The 18,756-nt window shown below is 36.1% G+C and overlaps 2 protein-coding genes across 2 annotated transcripts; both read left to right on the top strand.

Moving 5' to 3' along the window:
• Positions 1-6: 6 nt before the first annotated feature.
• LOC101625443 (olfactory receptor 12D2-like) lies at positions 7-561 on the top strand (the record flags this gene model as incomplete). Its single annotated transcript, XM_004694728.1, has 1 exon — positions 7-561. A coding segment is annotated over one exon (555 nt), but the record flags the coding sequence as incomplete, so codon positions are not given.
• A 9,077-nt stretch (positions 562-9,638) lies between these two features.
• LOC101625217 (olfactory receptor 12D2-like) lies at positions 9,639-10,565 on the top strand. The gene has a single exon (XM_004694727.1). It carries the CDS (start codon positions 9,639-9,641, stop codon positions 10,563-10,565), a length of 927 nt encoding a protein of 308 aa, XP_004694784.1.
• The last annotated feature ends 8,191 nt before the right edge of the window (positions 10,566-18,756 follow it).

The raw sequence follows: 18,756 nt of genomic DNA, 5'->3' as shown, positions 1-18,756 counted from the left end.
GCTATCTGCAAACCTCTTCATTACACTGTCATCATGAGTCATCAACGCTGTACACAGATGGCTGTCACGATCTGGACTCTTGGCTTTTTTCATGCCTTGCTGCATGCCATTATGACCTCACGTTTAAACTTCTGTGGTTCTAATCATATTGACCATTTCTATTGTGACATTAAGCCATTGCTAGATGTGGCCTGTGGGAGCACCGAGCTCAACCAGTGGCTGCTCAATGTTGTCACAGGGACAATTGCCATAGGCTCATTCTCTCTAACACTTCTCTCCTATTTCTACATTATCACCTATCTCTGCTACAAGACCCGTTCTTGCAGCATGCTTCACAAGGCACTGTCCACTTGTGCATCACACTTTATGGTAGTTATTCTTTTTTATGTTCCTGCTGCCTTCACTTATACTCGTCCTACTTCAGGAAGCACCATGGACCAGGACTGGATCGTTGCTATCATGTACACTGTGGTCACCCCTGTTCTAAATCCACTGATCTATACTTTGAGAAACAAGGAGGTCAAAGAGGCATTGAGTAGGATAATCAGAAAAAGACACTGACCCTAGAAAGACCTTCTGATACATCATTGTTGGAGAGAAACATGGATGTATAATAATGCTGTTTCTCAGCTTCTTTATTATACTTGTCACATACAGAACAAGTTAAAAGAAAAATAAGTGGTAAGTTCCAATTCAGTTTATTAAGCAATGAAATTTGCATGTAATATATGAGAAAGATGAACAAAAGGGACACTAGCCGTGGAATCATATGATGACTTTGTATGGGGAAATGAGTTTATATATTTGATTTTTTGCAATGTGCATGTTTCACATGAAAATAGGTATGGAGATATTACAGTATTGTTCATGTTTGGGAGTTGGAAGTTTGTGTGCTTATTTGTCTATGTTGTCCCTCAAGGTTAACATTTTATGTGAGCAATAAAGCTTTTATGGTACTACAATTTGAGGCTTTTATTTTAAAGTAGTAATTAATCAACTGGAAAAAACTGGCTCACATATGATTCAAAAGGTATCTTAAGCAATATATCATGGTTCATTTATTTCAATTAGGGAGGAAATTAAGTAATTAAAGCAAGTGATGTCACACTCAATAATTCACAGAATAAAAATATATTATTAAAAACTCTTTTGAATTCTAGATCATTTATTCTAAATTAGGTCAACAAAACAGTGGTCTATTTTGGCTATGGTTTCTCATGTTTGATTCCTTTTGACTCAAGAATTTTATCATATTTTCTTTAATGAGGTAATATTGGTTTACAAAACTGTACATGATTTGGGTATAAGAGCACACCTCCTCATGTGTGTGATACAACAGCACTCTTCATTAAAGCATGCCTCGCACTCTACCCTAGGTTATTAAGCTCCTACTGTCCTTTCCCCTATAGCAGATTTAGCTGGAGAGAAGAACTTGATTTTTATTGTTAACATTTGTTTACACAGTTATTTGAGATATGGGGGTTTATGATGTCCCCCTTTTAACCAAAGACTGAATTTATTTGTGCATCAAAGACATAATTTATAAAGATAAAATAATATAGAATGATGATACCATTAAAAGAAAAGATGAGATATATAAATGTAATGCAACAATTGTTAAACCCATTTTTCTAACACTGTCCTTTGTAGTTCAAGATCATATAAAAATTTTTAACTGATGAAACCAGTTGAAGTGATTTAAAATAATGTAAGGCAGTTATTATTCTTATTGGGTTTCACTAGTTGCATGTCATACTCACAAAATCTCTTTTAGACAGTTCTCTCTCACTTGATTAAAAGTCAGGTTATTCAAGGAATACATTCTTAAGTTCCTAGAAATACTTCAAATATTTGAATGTAGCTATAAAAGCATGTCCTAAATAGTGTTATGGTATTTATTTATCTATCAGAAAGGGTCTGTTAGGTCCAAACTTGTGAATTTTAGAAGCTACTATAGACTTTCCCCTTTACCTTTCTGATGTCTCATTATTATACCCACATCTTTAATATCTTGACATACAGCCATAATTCCATTTCTTCCATTTCTTCTGCTAGCTACAGTTTCTGGGAGACATATGTAGTGTAGATTTTTAAGTATCAGACCACACTGAAGCCATTACATTTTCTCTAAGTTTTGCTTGAAAACTTCAGTTTTTTAGCTCACCTCATTCTCATTTGCTTTATAATGGTTAAATAAAATGAGTCAGTTTCAACATTAACACTCTGATTGTTAGTATCATTAGCAAGGTTATCTATAGGTTCAATAGATAACCTTCCTATTTTTCAAATTACTATAAACAACAGTCCATATATTATATTGCCCAAAAGGCAAAAATCAGAGTAAAATCCTGCACAATCTAAATGGCAGTGTTCTGGGACTAAAAGGGAAAAAGAGAGCAAACCCAAGGAGGTCACTAGTATTAACTAGATTGTATCTGTAGGTACTTTTCTTAAAACTGAATTTTGAGATTGCTTTAAATCAAGGAATTGAAATATAAAACTGAATAAACAAGAATGCATTAACTGGTGGGAATGAATTCTCAATCAGGAGATTGTAGCTATCTCACTGTAGTATGGATTTTTAAATCTAGAAAAGTCAATGGTTCATGCTAATTAATGATAAAATGTATAAGAGTATAAGAAAAGGAAAACACAAACTGAGGAAAAGTGGTAATGTTGGAATGCATATATTGTCAGATAATCCATCACATTATTTTTCTCTACGATAGGCTCTAAATAAAATATAGCATTTGCCTGCCCAAAAGTAGATGACTGGATAAAAAAGATGTGGTACATATATACAACGAAATATTACTCAGCAACCAAAAAAGAGAAACACATGTCTTTTGCAGCAACTTGGATGGAGCTGGAAAAGATCACACTTAGTGAGATAAGCCAGAAAGAGAAAAGAAAAATACCGGATGGTTTCACTCATAGCAAGAGTATAATGGACCAGGCGAGAAAATAACAAAAATAATGAACAACCATATACCAGAGACATTTTGAGGGGGTGAAGTGGGGAATGGGATCAAAAATGGGGGGGGAGAGAAATGCACGGGATTATGGTGATGGCACATGGGAAACCCGCGGGGATTACAATCGAGATGAAAAAAAAAATGTACAAAATGATGTAAAAATAAACTTTTGTAATAAAAATAAATAAATAAATAAATAAATAAAATAAAATAAAAATATATAACATTTGCCAAAGGCTATGGGATGTACTCATGGAGGAGAACCAGACTTATTAACAAGTTCCAGCAATGACTCTCTTGTTTATACCAGAGCTAAAAATTGGGTAGAGAACAGTATAACTGGATTGTTAACTGTGAGGTAAAAGGAATTAAGCAATAGATAATAAATAGTTGAACTGAATCATACAAAAATCATAAATTTACAATGCAAAATAGAGGAACACCCAAAAATTCACAGGGAGTTGTGGAGATGGTCAATGCAATGTGGTATACTAAGGTCAAATTTAGAAAGCAGTTACCAAGAGTACTACTTAAGATATGCAGTCAGAATTAAGAGAAGTCTCCCCCATTGAATGGCATAATCCATCATTCAATTTAGGGACATCATTGCTTGAACATATAGTAATATTCACTAGGAAAAAGTGACCTCAACATCCTGGCAAGCATTCACTTACATTATGCTCACTCCTTCACAAAAAGAAATTTCTCCTTTCATACAGTTGAAATGTGTACACAGCAAAGGGATATATGAACACATGGTGTCACTTGACAGTGATACTGCAAAAACTAAAACATCGTCAATGCTCTCCTGTTAGAGAGGTTTAGAGAGGCCTGGTGATAGGTGAATTCAAGTTTAATATCTGACCCATTGTGCCTCTCCTGATACTGCAGCCATATCCAATAACAGTTACCAAACCAGGGATATATAATTGGAAATACTGTACACAGAAGCAGAGTCCTATATCAGGTCTTAGATCTATGAGAAATGAGATGCCATGAGATAAGAAATGAGATAAGATAAAGTGAAGCTTTTGAATCTACCCCATCTGTCTAGGATAATGAAGACAAAGCAAAATCACATAATGGGCAGTAAAACCATGGCTGTGACCCAGCCATTAAATATCATGTAGAGACTAAAAGATTACTTGCAGATGTTGATGGGTCCTGGACAATGAGAACAAACTAGTCCAAGCTAAACCAAGTAGTAATCTTGGTCACAGCCCTGACAGACATCATACACTTACAACAGAAATCAAAAGAACTCAGGTAAATGATAAATATTGCCCTTTGATTTTGCAAAAGCAATCTTGTTTCTTGGGGCTATCCCAAGATTGAGTGTTTTAAGAACTAGTGCAAGTTGTTGCAAGATTTCTTAAGACCCATCCTCAGCAGTCCCAGAATATCAATTCTACTGTCAATTAAGTCAATGTGCCAACAAAGATACAAAGAGATAGAATCCCAAAAACCATCAGGAGTGGGGGACACAATTCACTGGACATTTAGCTTTCATGACTTGTTATCACACTAACTTGTGACAACCAATAGAAGGAGCCTGTTTTTCTTAGTTTGTTTTGAATCATCCTTGTTGGTTTTTTTGTTTGTTTGTTTTGCAATATTGGGTTTCTCCCTTCAAGAGTAGTCACTTTACTTCCCCGAGACCAAGGTGCCCACAATCCTCCATCACACTCCATTGCCCTCCACTCTCCCAGCCCCCACCTCTAATTTCCCAATCTCCCTATCTCCACACCTCCCCTAATAAGTACCTCAAGTCTACAGTCTACTTTTCAAGGTTCAGTCTTGCAATCTGTCTTTTCAGAGATTCTGTTGTTTCTCTAGATTTCACTTGTAAGTGAAACCAGTATTTATTATTCTCCTCACGGCTAACTTCACCTAGAACAAACTATTCCAGCTACATCATGTTGCTGCAAATGGCATGAGTTTATTTTGTCATCACTGAGTAGTATTCCATTCTGTACAGATAACATCTTCTTGATCCACTGTCTAGATGTTCTGAGGAACTTAGTTTATTTCCAATTTGGGGGTATAGGAAATGCTGCTACTATAAACATAGGATAGCAGCTTTCCTTTTGAATTGGTGTTTTTGTTTCCTTTGGGTCTATTTTTACTCTTGTGAGGACTCACCATACTTCTTCTCATAGGGATGGGCATACAATGCCCCTACAAATTTTCCAAAAAATAGCATGATTTGCTTTTTGCAGAAACATGGATGGAGCTGGAAGGGATCATGCTTAGTGAAATAAGCCAGAAAGAAAAAGAAAAATACCAGATGGGTTCACTCATAGCAGGAGCATAAAGAACCAGAGGAAAAAATAATAATAATGAACAACTATATACCAGAGACATTTTACGGGGGTAGAGTTGGGAATGGGATCAAAAATGGTCTGGGGGGAAGGGCAGGGAGATGGCACATGGGTGATTTGGTGATGGGAAGCCCACGGGGATTACAACTGAGATGGGAAAGGCACAAAATGATATAAAAATAAACTATTATACTATTTTGTAAAATAGCATGATTTGGGGGATGCCAGAATTAAAGAAAATAAACTAGTATTACTTAATAGAGAATCAGATTTAAACAGGTAAAAAATAAAAAGGGAAACAAACAATATTACCTCTCTCTATCCCTTTTGTTTTCCAGCTAACTGAGCAGGACATAAGTGATTTTTAAAGACAATTGTCTTTCTTTGCTGATCAATTGGATCTGATTGTCCTCAGATCTAATTTTCCTTGTTTTCCCACTTTATGCATCATATTGCTTTCCAAAGATAAGAAAATGAAAATGTATGAGAACTTCAATCTATGTCTTAACCAAGATTCTGATGCTAAGGCAAAATGTGGTATGGAAAGAGAATTGATACAGCATACAGAGCTCAAGGTATGAAATTCACAAGGGAAATGTCCACATTTTGTAGCTACAGAGATATACTATTTACTTTAACAAGTCTCCTCAGCACTCATGGGATACTCTCTCTCTCTCTCTCTCTCTCAGGATTTTTATATCTAAAGGGCTTTAGTTCATAAAAGGCAGGAGAATCAGAAAAGGAAAATCCTTGAAGATGAAGAGTGTATTTTGGTATCCCAGTATGAACTATAACTTAAAATATAATTGTACTATTTTTCATCACTGGGATTGTATATCTGAAAAGCTCTTATCGCTGTGAACCTGAACACAAATACCAGGTAAGAGGATAAAATCAGAGACAGCCTAGGAATTATCAGTAGTTCTTCTCTACTTGCTATTATTAAAGCTAAGCAGAGAGTTTGAACTATTTTTTATCTAATGGTGGACTCTTCATTCTGTGTGCATTGTAAAAACTCTTTACTTCCTACGCCTTTATTGGTATGTTTCATCCTGGATGTCTAGACAGTCTTTAAAGGAAATGTGTAATATCTAAATATTGAAATTCTAGCTAAATGAGTCACCTTACTATCAATTAATCTGATTGCTAATTCTCCTCAAATGTTAAGGGAAGTTTGCTTTTCACAATGAATTTCTGGGACAATTTTGTGCAATGAGTCACAGAACAAACAAACAAACAAAAATAATGGACATATCATCTGTACTGTTAATGAGTGCTGATTTTTCTTTTAGGGGGCTAATTCTTTATATGAAAAAACATACTTGACTGTCAAAAAAACTAGTCTGAAATGTTACTGTCAGCCCTGATTGGAGGTGTAGTACAAGTGAGGTAAATTCTCAAGATTTGCACTAGCTACACAGCCAAGCATCCCATGGGACCCCTATAAGTGTGCCCTAGTTAATTTACTGTTATTTTAGTCAAATTAAACAATTTTCCTCTTCCCTCAGGAATTTACCAAGCCTCAAATAAGTGCCCTTTTATATGAGTACCCCAATCCCTGCAACTTTCTTCAGATTTCCTGAAAGTTGTTACTATTTTCTCAGTGCTTCCACTCTTATAAGTTTCCCACACATCCTTCTTCTTCCCTCAGTATAAAAGAGCATGAATTGGTGGTGAGAATTTCATGGGAAAACCATACATTGTGCAAAAATGAAGGATGATAGAATGAATATATTTTAATTTTTTTAAAAAAGAGCTAAATCCATACATAAATGGAACAAATTGGAAATTATTTCACAAAGTGATATCTGATTTTGTTAATGTGCCTGAAATAAGTAATGTCAGCTATCTAGCAAATAATGGAGTGAAAGCAATTCAAAAGTTATTCTGCCTTACAGTATACATCAAATTTTGTCAAGTATTAAGATAATAAACTAACTTATAATTGTTCAAGAATTGTAACATCTGAAGGAAACAGTATTACTTCAATTCTGCAAACAAGATAAAGTTAGTGCCCATTTTTAATGGAAAATAGACATTTCATTTTGTGAGGGGGGAAAGGGTAAGTAGAGAAAACATGTTTTTTTAAATGAGAGTAGCTTAAAATTCTTGACCACTACAGAGAAAAGTAACATAGAGCTAGTAGACTTCTGGGATTCTAAAGGAAATATGACCTCCAGGATCACATTAGCAAAACCAGAAAAGAAGGTAAAACCCATCACAATAGAGAACTCCTACTAGAAGAAGAGTAGTTTATTGAAAAAATGAATTCTGGACTTAACAAAAGTAAGTTATAAGAAATAAGATTTCAAGGGGACTAAAGTCATCGCTATTTCAGGAAGGGTCAGTAGTGTTTAAAATAAGGAGAAATTGATAAATTAATCTAGTGATAGCTGAGAGTTAAATTTGGATAACTAGGAGAGGAAAAAGTGGGGAAATGAGAGGAAATAGATTTTGTCATCAATGATGTACTTAGAAGGACTTCTTTTTATAAAATGTTTATTGAATTCCTTCCCAATGTTATATTTTTGTGTGGAAGAACTGTGGTGTAGGCCTGAGGTGTGGGGTGTGAAATGATTCACCAGAGACAGCATGGGGAGCAGAACAGACAGATCTACCAAGATATAATACTGAGAGGGGCAGTGGGTGAGACAGGATAAGTTGCTGAACCATATGTGTGTGTTAGCTCCCTGGCCTGGCATGGAACTCGGGCCCTTAGAGGAGATAGCACTGAGACTAAAACACTCAGCTACAAAGGAGGACCAACTTACTTCCCATTGGTTTATATACCATGTAAATTTCAGAAAAAGTCTCATACTCTGATGTGTATACATACCTCACCACAGGCACCACCATAGTCTCTTCACCATTAACAAGTTGATTTCCTCCAAACATGCCTTCTACCCACTTTCCTTTCCACTGGGATAACCAGTAAATTTTTCTCAGACCTAAGAATTATCTTTGTTCTCTCTTTTGTTTGTTTTGTTTATGTACATTCCATTTGAGCAAAATCATCTGGAACTTATCTTTCACTGTCTGACATCAAACTTAGCATAGGAACATAAAATTCCATCCATTTTGAAATAAAGAGTTCATATTGTTAACAGATAAGCCTGCAGAGACATTATCTAATTCTTGGGGGGGGGGGATGAAGCAAGAAGATAAATCTGTCATCAAATTTATAAATCTAAAACAACTCCAGACAAAATGAATATGAAAATAATTGCCTTCAATGAAATACTTCATCATAAGGACTAAGACATATGTAGGACTCTTGTATACCAAACAACGAACTACATTCTTTCAAGTGCACAGGAAATATTCTTGAACAGATTATATGATGGGTATGAAAATATGTCAATTAGTAATTTGACCTCATATCAAGCACCTTATCTTATTTTGAGAAATTGTAAATGTTCATGCAATAGGAAGATGACCCATCTCAACTATAGGATGATAAAGTTTCATATATATATCCCAGCTGATCGCTGATTAATGTGGTCTTCTTCCTTATCACAATATGACACCATTAGGCTTCCAGAGATGTTGGTCAGGGAGGGATCGGTAAGAAGCAGCTCAGTCCCACTTTTATTATAAGAGGGAAGTTATTACTGTCATTTTCCTTTTTACTCAAATTTTCATTCACCATTCATTTATAAAATCCTTCAATCTGGGGAGTGCAACTCAAGAAATGCATATGCTTCATTTATCCACTAGCAATGTTCTACAGCCATTATACTATCACCTCTACTTGGTAGTTCTGATGAGCTTATCTTTGTCTCTTTCTTAAGTGAAATCTCACAGGTGATTTTTTTTGATACTTCATGAGACAGAAGCATATGGAACACTTAAAAATTGGACCTAATATGAATGTGCACATTTGGAAGCGTAAACATATAACCCCAATGTTATAAGGACATGTAAACGACTGACAAATCAATAAGAAAATGCTTAAAGCATTTGTGATAGCACAATGAAACATGATTTTTTTAGTCATCAAAATATTGACTTTTGAGCCGATTTATGAAGATGAAAAGAAGTTTGTATCAGAATGTAGATGAAGTCAGTGAAGATGGTAGATGCTAGGTTATCAACACGATATGAATCTCCAGGCAAAGGAAAGACTGAAAATAATCTAACAAAGAAATAATGATGGAGTCTTAGCCATAATGAATTTAGCAATCTCATACTACAAATACCATATGGCCACTGACTTGGGACTTGGTAAATGGCAATAGCCTTCTTTCACATACAGTTTGTCTAGATGGTAAAATATTAAGCTAGAAGGATTATGCACATTAGAGACACACTTCCATAGATTATTTTTCTTTTTTCTTAAGTGATGAAGAATCAAAGCTCAGTCACTGAGTTTATCCTTCTGGGAGTGACCGATATCCAGTGGCTGGAACCTTGGCTCTTCGTGGTTTTCCTTGTCATCTACTTCTTTAACGTGACGGGGAATGGGGCCATCTTGCTGATTATCATCTCTGATCCTAAACTCCATTCACCAATGTATTTCTTCTTGGGAAACCTCTCCTGTCTAGATATCTCCTACTCCACAGTGACTCTGCCAAAAATGCTAGAGAACTTTCTCTCTGCACACAAAGCAATTTCTTTCTTCGGATGTATAACGCAACTGCACTTCTTTCATTTCTTGGGTAGCACAGAGACCATGTTACTGGCCGTGATGGCCTTGGACCGCTTCGTGGCTATCTGCAAACCTCTTCATTACACTGTCATCATGAGTCATCAACGCTGTACACAAATGGCTGTCACTCTCTGGACTCTTGGCTTTTTCCATGCCTTGCTGCACGCCATAATGACCGCTCGGTTGAACTTCTGTGGTTCTAATCATATTAACCATTTCTATTGTGACATTAAGCCATTGCTAGATGTGGCCTGTGGGAGCACCGAGCTCAACCAGTGGCTGCTCAATGTTGTCACAGGGACAATTGCCATAGGCTCATTCTCTCTAACACTTCTCTCCTATTTCTACATTATCACCTATCTCTGCTACAAGACCCGTTCTTGCAGCATGCTTCACAAGGCACTGTCCACTTGTGCTTCACATTTTATGGTAGTTATTCTTTTTTATGCCCCTGTTCTCTTCACTTACACTCGTCCTACTTCAGGAAGCACCATGGACCAGGAACGGGTGGTTGCTATCATGTACACGGTGGTCACCCCTGTTCTAAATCCACTGATCTATACTTTGAGAAACAAGGAGGTAAAGGGGGCATTGTATAGAATAATCAGAAAAAAATCTTGACATGAAGACCCTAGAAAACCCTTCTGGTACATCATAGTTAGAAGGAAATATGGATGTGCAACAATGCTTTTTTTCAACTTCTTTATTATAATATTTGTCACATACAGAACAAGTTAAAAGAAAAAGAAGTCCAGTGTATCAAGGAATGACTTTGCATGTAATATAAGAGAAAGTTGAAACAAAAGGATACTAGCCATGGAATCATATGTTGACTTTTTTAGAATAGCATTTTATATATTTGATTTTTTATGATATTAAATGCTTTTATGTGAAAACATATTTAAGATATTACTATATTGCTCATGTAATAGGAAAATGGAAGCTTTTCTGCCTATTTGTGTAGTCCTTGAAATAAACATATTTTATTTGAATAATAACACTTTTATGGTACTCTATTTCAATGATTTTATTTTAAAGTAGTAATTATTCAGTTGGAAAAGACTGACATTATGAGTAAATGGGAATTTTAGCAATATGCACTAGCTGGGGTAAAATGAATTTCCAAGCAGTAGATGATGGCAATTTACAGTAGTGTTAGTTTTTAAAGTCTAGGAATATCAATGTATCACGCTCATTGATGATAAAATGCCATAGTTAACAGAGTATAGGAAAAGGAATAAAGAAACTAAGGAAAAGCGGTAATGTTGGAATGGATATATTATGTGAGATCAGATAATCCATCATGATATTATTCTCCTAAGAGAATCTAAATAAAATATGCCTTTCACCAAAGGCATTAGGAATGTTCTAGTGGTGGAAAAGTGACTCTTATCTGTAAACCACATCTGAAGATTGAGTAGAAATCCATATAACTGGACTGCTGCTAACCGTGAGGTAGAAAAAGGTGCGCAAGCTTAGATGATATATGAGAGAACTGAACCACTAAAATAATAAGTTTACAATCCATAACAGAAGGAATTCAAAGGAACAGCCAAAAGCCTTAATTCACAGGAAGTTATGGAGATTGCTAATGCAACGTGGTGTGGTAGGGTCAAAATCAGAGAACAGTTACCAAGAATACTGTTTAAGATACACAGTCAGAATCAAGAGAGGTCTCCCCCAATAACAGTTTTCATCACTCAATTTATGGACCTCATTTCTTGAGTGTGTAGTAACCCAGTGTGTAGTTTACTACATGTTCAACACCCTGGCAAGCATTCACTTACAATATTTATCCTCACTCCTTCACAGAAAGAATGTTCTCCATTCATACAGTTGACTGTATACACAGCAAAAGGATAGTCCCAGATTTTTCAAGGTATATTGACATGTGGTCTCACTTGACAGTGATACTCCAAAAACTAAAATATCATCAATGCTCTCCTATTAGAGAGGATGAAGTGAGGCCTCATGGTATGTGAATTCAAGGTTAATATCTGGCCCATTTCCCTCTCCTGGTACTGCAGCCATACCCAACAACACTTATAAAACCAGAGGTATATAATAGAAAATACTGCACTTGTACAGTAGAGTCCTACATCAGGTCCTAGATCTATGGGAAATGAGATGCCATCCTGGAGAAGATAAAGTGGAAGCTTTTGAATCTGCCCCATCTGTCTAGGATAAAGAAGACAAAGAAAAATCACATATTGGGCAGGATAGCCATGGCTGTGGCCCATTCCTTAAATATCATCAAAAGACTGAAAGATTACTTGTAGATGGATCGTGAACAATGAGTACAAGTAAGTCCAAGCTCCAGCAAGAAGTCCTTTTGGTCACAGCTGCTTTTGCACACCCTATACACTGACAGCAGAGATCAAAAGAAATCAGGTAAATAAATGGAAGTTACTCATTTATTTTTCAAATGAATCTTGTTTCTTGGGGCTATCCCAAGAATAAGTGTTTAAGAGCTCTTGAATGTTGTTGCAAGATTTCTTAAGACCCACCGTGAGAGGTCTCTGAATATCAATTCTGCTATATGTTCATGGTCAATTAAGTCAATGTGCCAGCAAAGATACAAAGAGATAGAATCTCAAATACCATCAACAGTGAGGGGCAAGATGCACTGGGCATCCAGTTTTCATGACTCATGACTCATTATAACAACCAATTGAAGGAGCCTGTATTCTATTTAATTTGTTTATAAACATCCTTGTTTATTTTTTCACATTGGATTTCCACCCTCAAGTGTAGTCACCATACTTTTCTCAAGACCATAACTCCTACAACCTTCTATGTCACCCCACTGCCCTCCCCTCCCTTTGTCCCCCATTTCTAGTGTCCCAATCTCCCTCTCTCTATTCCTCTCTCCCTGACTCTCACGTCTGTCTCCTTTCAAGATTCAGTCTTGATGATGAACAAATGATCCTTTGTTCATTTTCTCTCAATTTCACTTTAAGTGAAACCACTATTTATGATTCTATATATAGCTAATGTCACTTAGAACAATCCCTCCATTTCTATCCATGTTGTTGCAGGTGGCATGAGTTTATCTTTCTCATCACTGAGTAGTATTCCATGGTGTATATATATAACATCTTTTTGATCCACTCTTCTGTTTTGAGGCATTTTTTTTTTCACTTCTTGGCTATTTTAAGCACTGCTGCTATAAACAGAGGAAACAGGTTTCCTTTAAAATTACTGTTTTTGTGTTCTTTAGGTAGATACCTAATTGTTGGGTCATATGTTGGATCTATTTTTACTCTTTTGAGGAATTTCAATGCTTCTTTCCATTGAAACTTGACCAATCTATATTCCCAACAGTGTAATAATGTCCCTTATTCTTAATAGCCTCTCAAGTGATTATTTGTAGCTTTTTTGATGAGCTATTCTCACATCTGTGAAACACTATCTTGTTGTGATTTTGATATGCATATTCCTGACAATATGTGATTATGAGAATTTTTTCATGTCTATTGGCTATTTGCATTTTCTTTAGTGAAGTGTCTATTTGTTCTTTTGGCCATTTTTTGTTTGTCCATTTTTTTAAAAAAAGATTTATTTATTTATTCATACAGAACTGGGGTACAGGCCAGAGATGCGGAGGGTGATAGGATTCACCAGAGACAGAGTGGGGAGCAGAACAGATTGACTGAGTTGACTGAGAAGTACACTGCTGAGGGGAGCAGCGGGCGGGCCAGGAGAGGTCTGCGGTGCCATGTGGTCACCTCCGGGGCAGGTAGGGATGGAACTCATGCAGAAGTGGCTTTAGCTTCTTAGTGCTGTGCTTTAACCCGCTGCGCCACCAGGGAAGGCCCTGTTTGTCCATTTTTTAAATAGGTTTTTTCTTTTCCATTTCATCTTATGTTTTTTTTTATATTGATCTTTTATCAGGTACATGGTTAATACACACTTTCTTCCATTAGTCTCTTGTTTTGGTCACAGTCTCTTTCACTGTACAGGTTAATTTGATATGGTCTCAGTTGTTGATTTTCTCCTTTGTTTTCCTTGCTGCTGAAAATGCTGCTCAAAGATAACTCTGAGCTTTGTCTAATGGAGTGTTTTGACTTTATTTTCTTGTATGTATTTTATGTTTCTAGGTTTTACTTTTTATCCATTTTGAGTTGATATTCAATATGGTGAAGGATAATTATTTACTTTCATTCTTTTTCATGTAGCAGTCCATTTTTTAGCACCACTTATTAAAGAAGCACTCTTTCCAGTGTATATTTTTTTCTGCTTTGTCATAGAGGCTGTCATATATATGTGGGTTTATTTCTGGGCTCCCAATTCTATTCTGTTAGACTGCATCTGTTTTTGTTTCTGTACCATGTGGTTTTAACTTCTATGACTCTATAGTTGAAGTCTGGAGGTGTGACACCTCCATTTATTCCTCTTTTTAGCCAGAACTTCTGTTATTCAAGTTTTTATTTGGTTCCATATCAATTTCAGTAACCTCTGTTCTATTTTTTTAAATATACCATTGGGATTTTTGCTGGGATCACACTATAAAATGCTTTGGGTAGGATGGCCATTTTGACAAGGTCGAATCTTTCAATCTTTGATCATAAGTATCTTTTGTTTTTATATGTCTTCCATTTTTTAAATGATGTTTTATAGCCTTCCTCATGTAGGTCCTTGATCTTTTTTTAACCTAAAAAAATTGTCAAGTTTTTGGAGATTGCAAATAGGATGCCTTTCTTATTTTCTTCTTCCTCTAGTTCACTATTTGTCTATAAGAAGGAAACTGATTTTTGTATGTTGATTTTGTATCCTACCAATTTGCTGAACTACTTTGTTGCTTTAGTTTTTCCATGGAGTCTTAAGATTCACTATATATATCATATCATCTACAAATAATGACAGTTTCACTTCTTTCCCAATCTAGATTTCTTTTATCTCTTTCTCTTAATGGTAATAGCTCTAGCTAGGACTTCTTTTTTTAATTCATTTTTATTTATTTATGCATACAAGAACTAGGGTATAGGCCAAATGGGTTTGGGAGTGAAAGGATTTACCAGAGATAGAGTGGAAAGCAGAACAAACTGATCTACTAAAATATATTGTTGAGGGGTGAAGCGCATAAGGAGAGGTCTGCAGCACCATATGGGTTTACTCAATGACAAGGGATCAAATTCAGGCTGTGGCTGTGATAACACTGAAGTTAATCCCTGAGTCACAAGGGAAGACCCTCTACCTAGGGCTTCTATGACTATTTTATAGTAATGGTGAGAGTGAACATCCTTATCTTGTACCAGATATCAGTCCTTGGTTTTGTATGATTTTTCATCATATATGGATGTCAAATTTTATGAAACACTTTGTCAGAATCAATTAAAATGCCCATGTGATTTTTTCTTTTCTTTTCATTGTGTGATGTACTACATTTATTGAGTTTTCTATGTTGAACCATCCTGGTGTTCCTGATTTAAATGCCACTTTGCCACAGAGTATAATCTTATTAACATATTGTTGGATTTGGTTTGTTAATATTTTATTGAGGATGCTTGCATCTGTGTTCATTAGGGATATTTGGTTCACTAGGGATATTTTTTTGGAGTTATCTCTGGTTTTTGTGTTAGTTTAAATGTTGACATCACAAAATATGTTTGAAAAAATTCTTTCTCAAATTTTGAAAGGTTCTAAGCAGGCTAGGTATAAGTTTATCATTGGAGGTTTGGTAGAACTCACTTGTGAAGCCATCCAGGACTGGACTTTATTTTTTAAGAGTTTTGAACACTGTTAAAATTTCCTTACTTCTGATTAGCTTTAATTTTGGTTTGGTTTGGGTTTGGGTTTTCTATTTCTTACCTATTCAATCTTGGAGAGTTGTATAATTCCAATCTTTCCATTTTGTATATGTTGTTTTCCTTTCTTTTTTTTTTTTGTATATACATGTTTAAAGTAATCTTTTACCTCCTTATAGAGGTGAGCAGAAAAGCACGAGCAGCCAGGCCCAGCCCCCAACTGTCTAGCAAGCCATGAACAAAAACCACGAATTGTTCAACTATTGCTGCCCCAACCCAGGTAGAACAGGACGGTGAGACCCACAGCCCTAAGGGAGGGAGAACATCTGGGGATGCCAGGAAGCCCATGGGAAGTGAAGATAAGGTAACCCCACCTGTCCCCACAGCAGTGAGCAGAAAAGTGTACACAGCTAGGCCCAGATACCCATTGGGGTTTTGGACTTGCCCATTACTGCTGCCTCAGTCCAGGTAGACTATAGGTGCCAGCCAAGTATGCTCAAGATGCCATTATTATAAAGAAGAGCTGCTCACAGTGATCCCAAGATGCCTCTAGGGAGTAGAGACATGGTAAATCCCCCAACAACCAAGAGCTGAAAAGTGTCTGCAGCCAGTGTCAGGAAAATGCCATCTTGAGTGTGTGGCATACAGTTTGGGAGAGGAACTCTGCTCCCACAGTGGCAGCAAGACTCTATCATGGGAACATACCAATGTTAAGACTTTTAACACCAACACTGCTTCAGGGCTGGCACAGCACTGGATATTAACTCCAGTGTTGAGGCTCCCCTACTACACCAACCATTCCTTGGAGAAGCAACAGGATAACCACAGTTCTGAAAGCTCAGAAAAAGAGGTTGCTGGCATCACCTGATTCCCAGAACAAAATCAACTACTACCTGTTGATGGAAATCAGGAACCCCAAGGTTCCCTTTATTTAAGAAAAGGAATACTCCAAAAATAAAAATAAGGACCTCGCGAGCTCCTTCCTGAACTGAGTAAATACAGAGAAAGCAAATCTCAAAGGTTGGCACTCATCAACTCAGCCACAACCTCAACACCCTTGTGAAGGTTTGACACAATAGTGCTGGGTCTGTCCTGGCCACCAGTTCCTGGGGAAATTAGGAGGAGCACCTAGTAGAGATGCCCAGTGTCATAACACATTACACAAATTAGAAGGCAAACCACAGGGAGACACAGAGATGCAGACAACCAAACAAGTCCTTAGAGGGACTCACCTCAAAAGGAAACCCAACAACCAACACACAACAATGACATGGAAAATTTCCACAAAATATCAGAGAGAGAATTTAACATTGTCATGATTAAAAATCTGAAAGATGTCATAAAGGAAAATAATGACAGTGATGATCAAAAGAATGAAATTGAGTCCCTAACAAGGGAATGAAAGAAATGCAAGAAATTTAAAGATCAACAGAGGACATTAAGAACCCTGGGAAAAGCAATGGAAACATAATAGATGAAGTGGAAGAACGAATCAGTACTCTCAAAGATACATAAAGAACGAAAACAGAAAAGGCAAGAGAAGTGCATAGGGGGGAAATGAACAAACAATGCAAGAAATATGTGACTCCGTGAGGAAAGGAAATATATGAGTTGAAGGAATACCAGAAGGAAAGGAAAGAAACAGAGACAGAAAATATTTGAGGAGATAATCAAACAGAACTTCCCAAACATGAAGGAGGTGAAAATAGACATACAAAAAGCAAGAACACCTAACTTTCATGATGAAAACGAAAAATACAGCAAGACACATAATAGTAAAGCTCTCAAGAATCCAAATCAAAGTTAAAAATAATGAAACATAACATACAAAGGAAAAACAATCAGACTGACATCAGACTTCTATGAAGAAACACTATAAGCAAGAAGAGAGTGGAGGAATATATTCAACAAACTCCAAGAAAACAGATGTTAACCAAGAACACCCTACAAAGATCACTTTCATCTATGAAGAAAAAATTAAAACCTTCCCATATAAACAGAAACTGCAGATATTTGTTATGACTAACCCCACTCAAAAAATTACAAGAAGTCCTGAAGCTTAAACAAAAAGATAAATTAATAAAAAGAGAATATTAGGGCAAGGAATAAATCCATAAAAAGGAACAAAATGGTAAATACCGAAATATCTATATTAATGTAAATGTAGATGGTCTTAAGTCATCAATAAAAAGACACAGAGTAGCAGGCTGGATTGAAAAACAAAATCCAACCTTTAGCTGTCTACAATAAACACATCTAATTACAAAGACAAACGTAGACTGAAAATGAAAGGTTGGAAAACAAATTGACCTAAAAAGAAGGCAGGAATAGCTATAGTTTTAGCAGACAAAAAAGATTTCAAACTAAAAAAAGTAAAAAGAGAAAAGATGGTCAAGACACCCTACTGACTGGTAAAAAAGTCTTTGCAGTCCATACAATGGATAAAGGACTGATCACAAAGATATACAAAAAGCTCACTCAAATCAACAAAAGCAAAACAAACAACCCAGTCAAGAAATGGGCAGAAGAACTTAAAAGACAGTTATCCAAAGAGGAATTGCAAATGGCCAACAGGCATATGAAAAAAAAGTTCAACATCACTCATAATTAAATGCAAATCAAACCACAATGAGATGCTATCTCACACCAGTGAAAATGGAACCTATCCAAAAAACAAACAACAACAAATTTTGGTAAGAATGCAGTGAAAGAACTCTCCTACATTGCTGGTGAGAATACAAACCGGTACAACCACTATCAAAAGTTATATGGAGATTCCTCAGACTACAAAAATAGAACTAGCGTACGACTCAGTAATTTCACTCCTATGGATGTACCCAAACACAAAAACATTAATTCAAAAGGACACATGCACCCCTATGTTTATTTCAGCAATCCTTACTATAGTAAATTCTGAAAACAACTCAAATGCCCAAAACTAGATGATTGGATCAAGAAGATATGGTATACATATATACAATGGCATACTATTCACTGATTAAAAAAAGATAAACTCATGCCATTTGCAGCAACATGGATGGAGAGGAAGGGATTATGTCCACTGA

This window comes from Condylura cristata, unplaced genomic scaffold (assembly GCF_000260355.1).
Source record: "Condylura cristata isolate star-nosed mole 26May11 unplaced genomic scaffold, ConCri1.0 scaffold00046, whole genome shotgun sequence".
NCBI lineage: Eukaryota > Metazoa > Chordata > Mammalia > Eulipotyphla > Talpidae > Condylura > Condylura cristata.
Note: the sequence above shows the minus strand (reverse complement) of the source record. Positions and strands in the feature narration are given on the sequence as shown.

Coding starts and splice junctions, on each gene's coding strand:
- LOC101625217 (XM_004694727.1), top strand. CDS start 9,639: ATGAAGAATCAAAGCTCAGTCACTGAGTTTATCCTTCTGGGAGTGACC.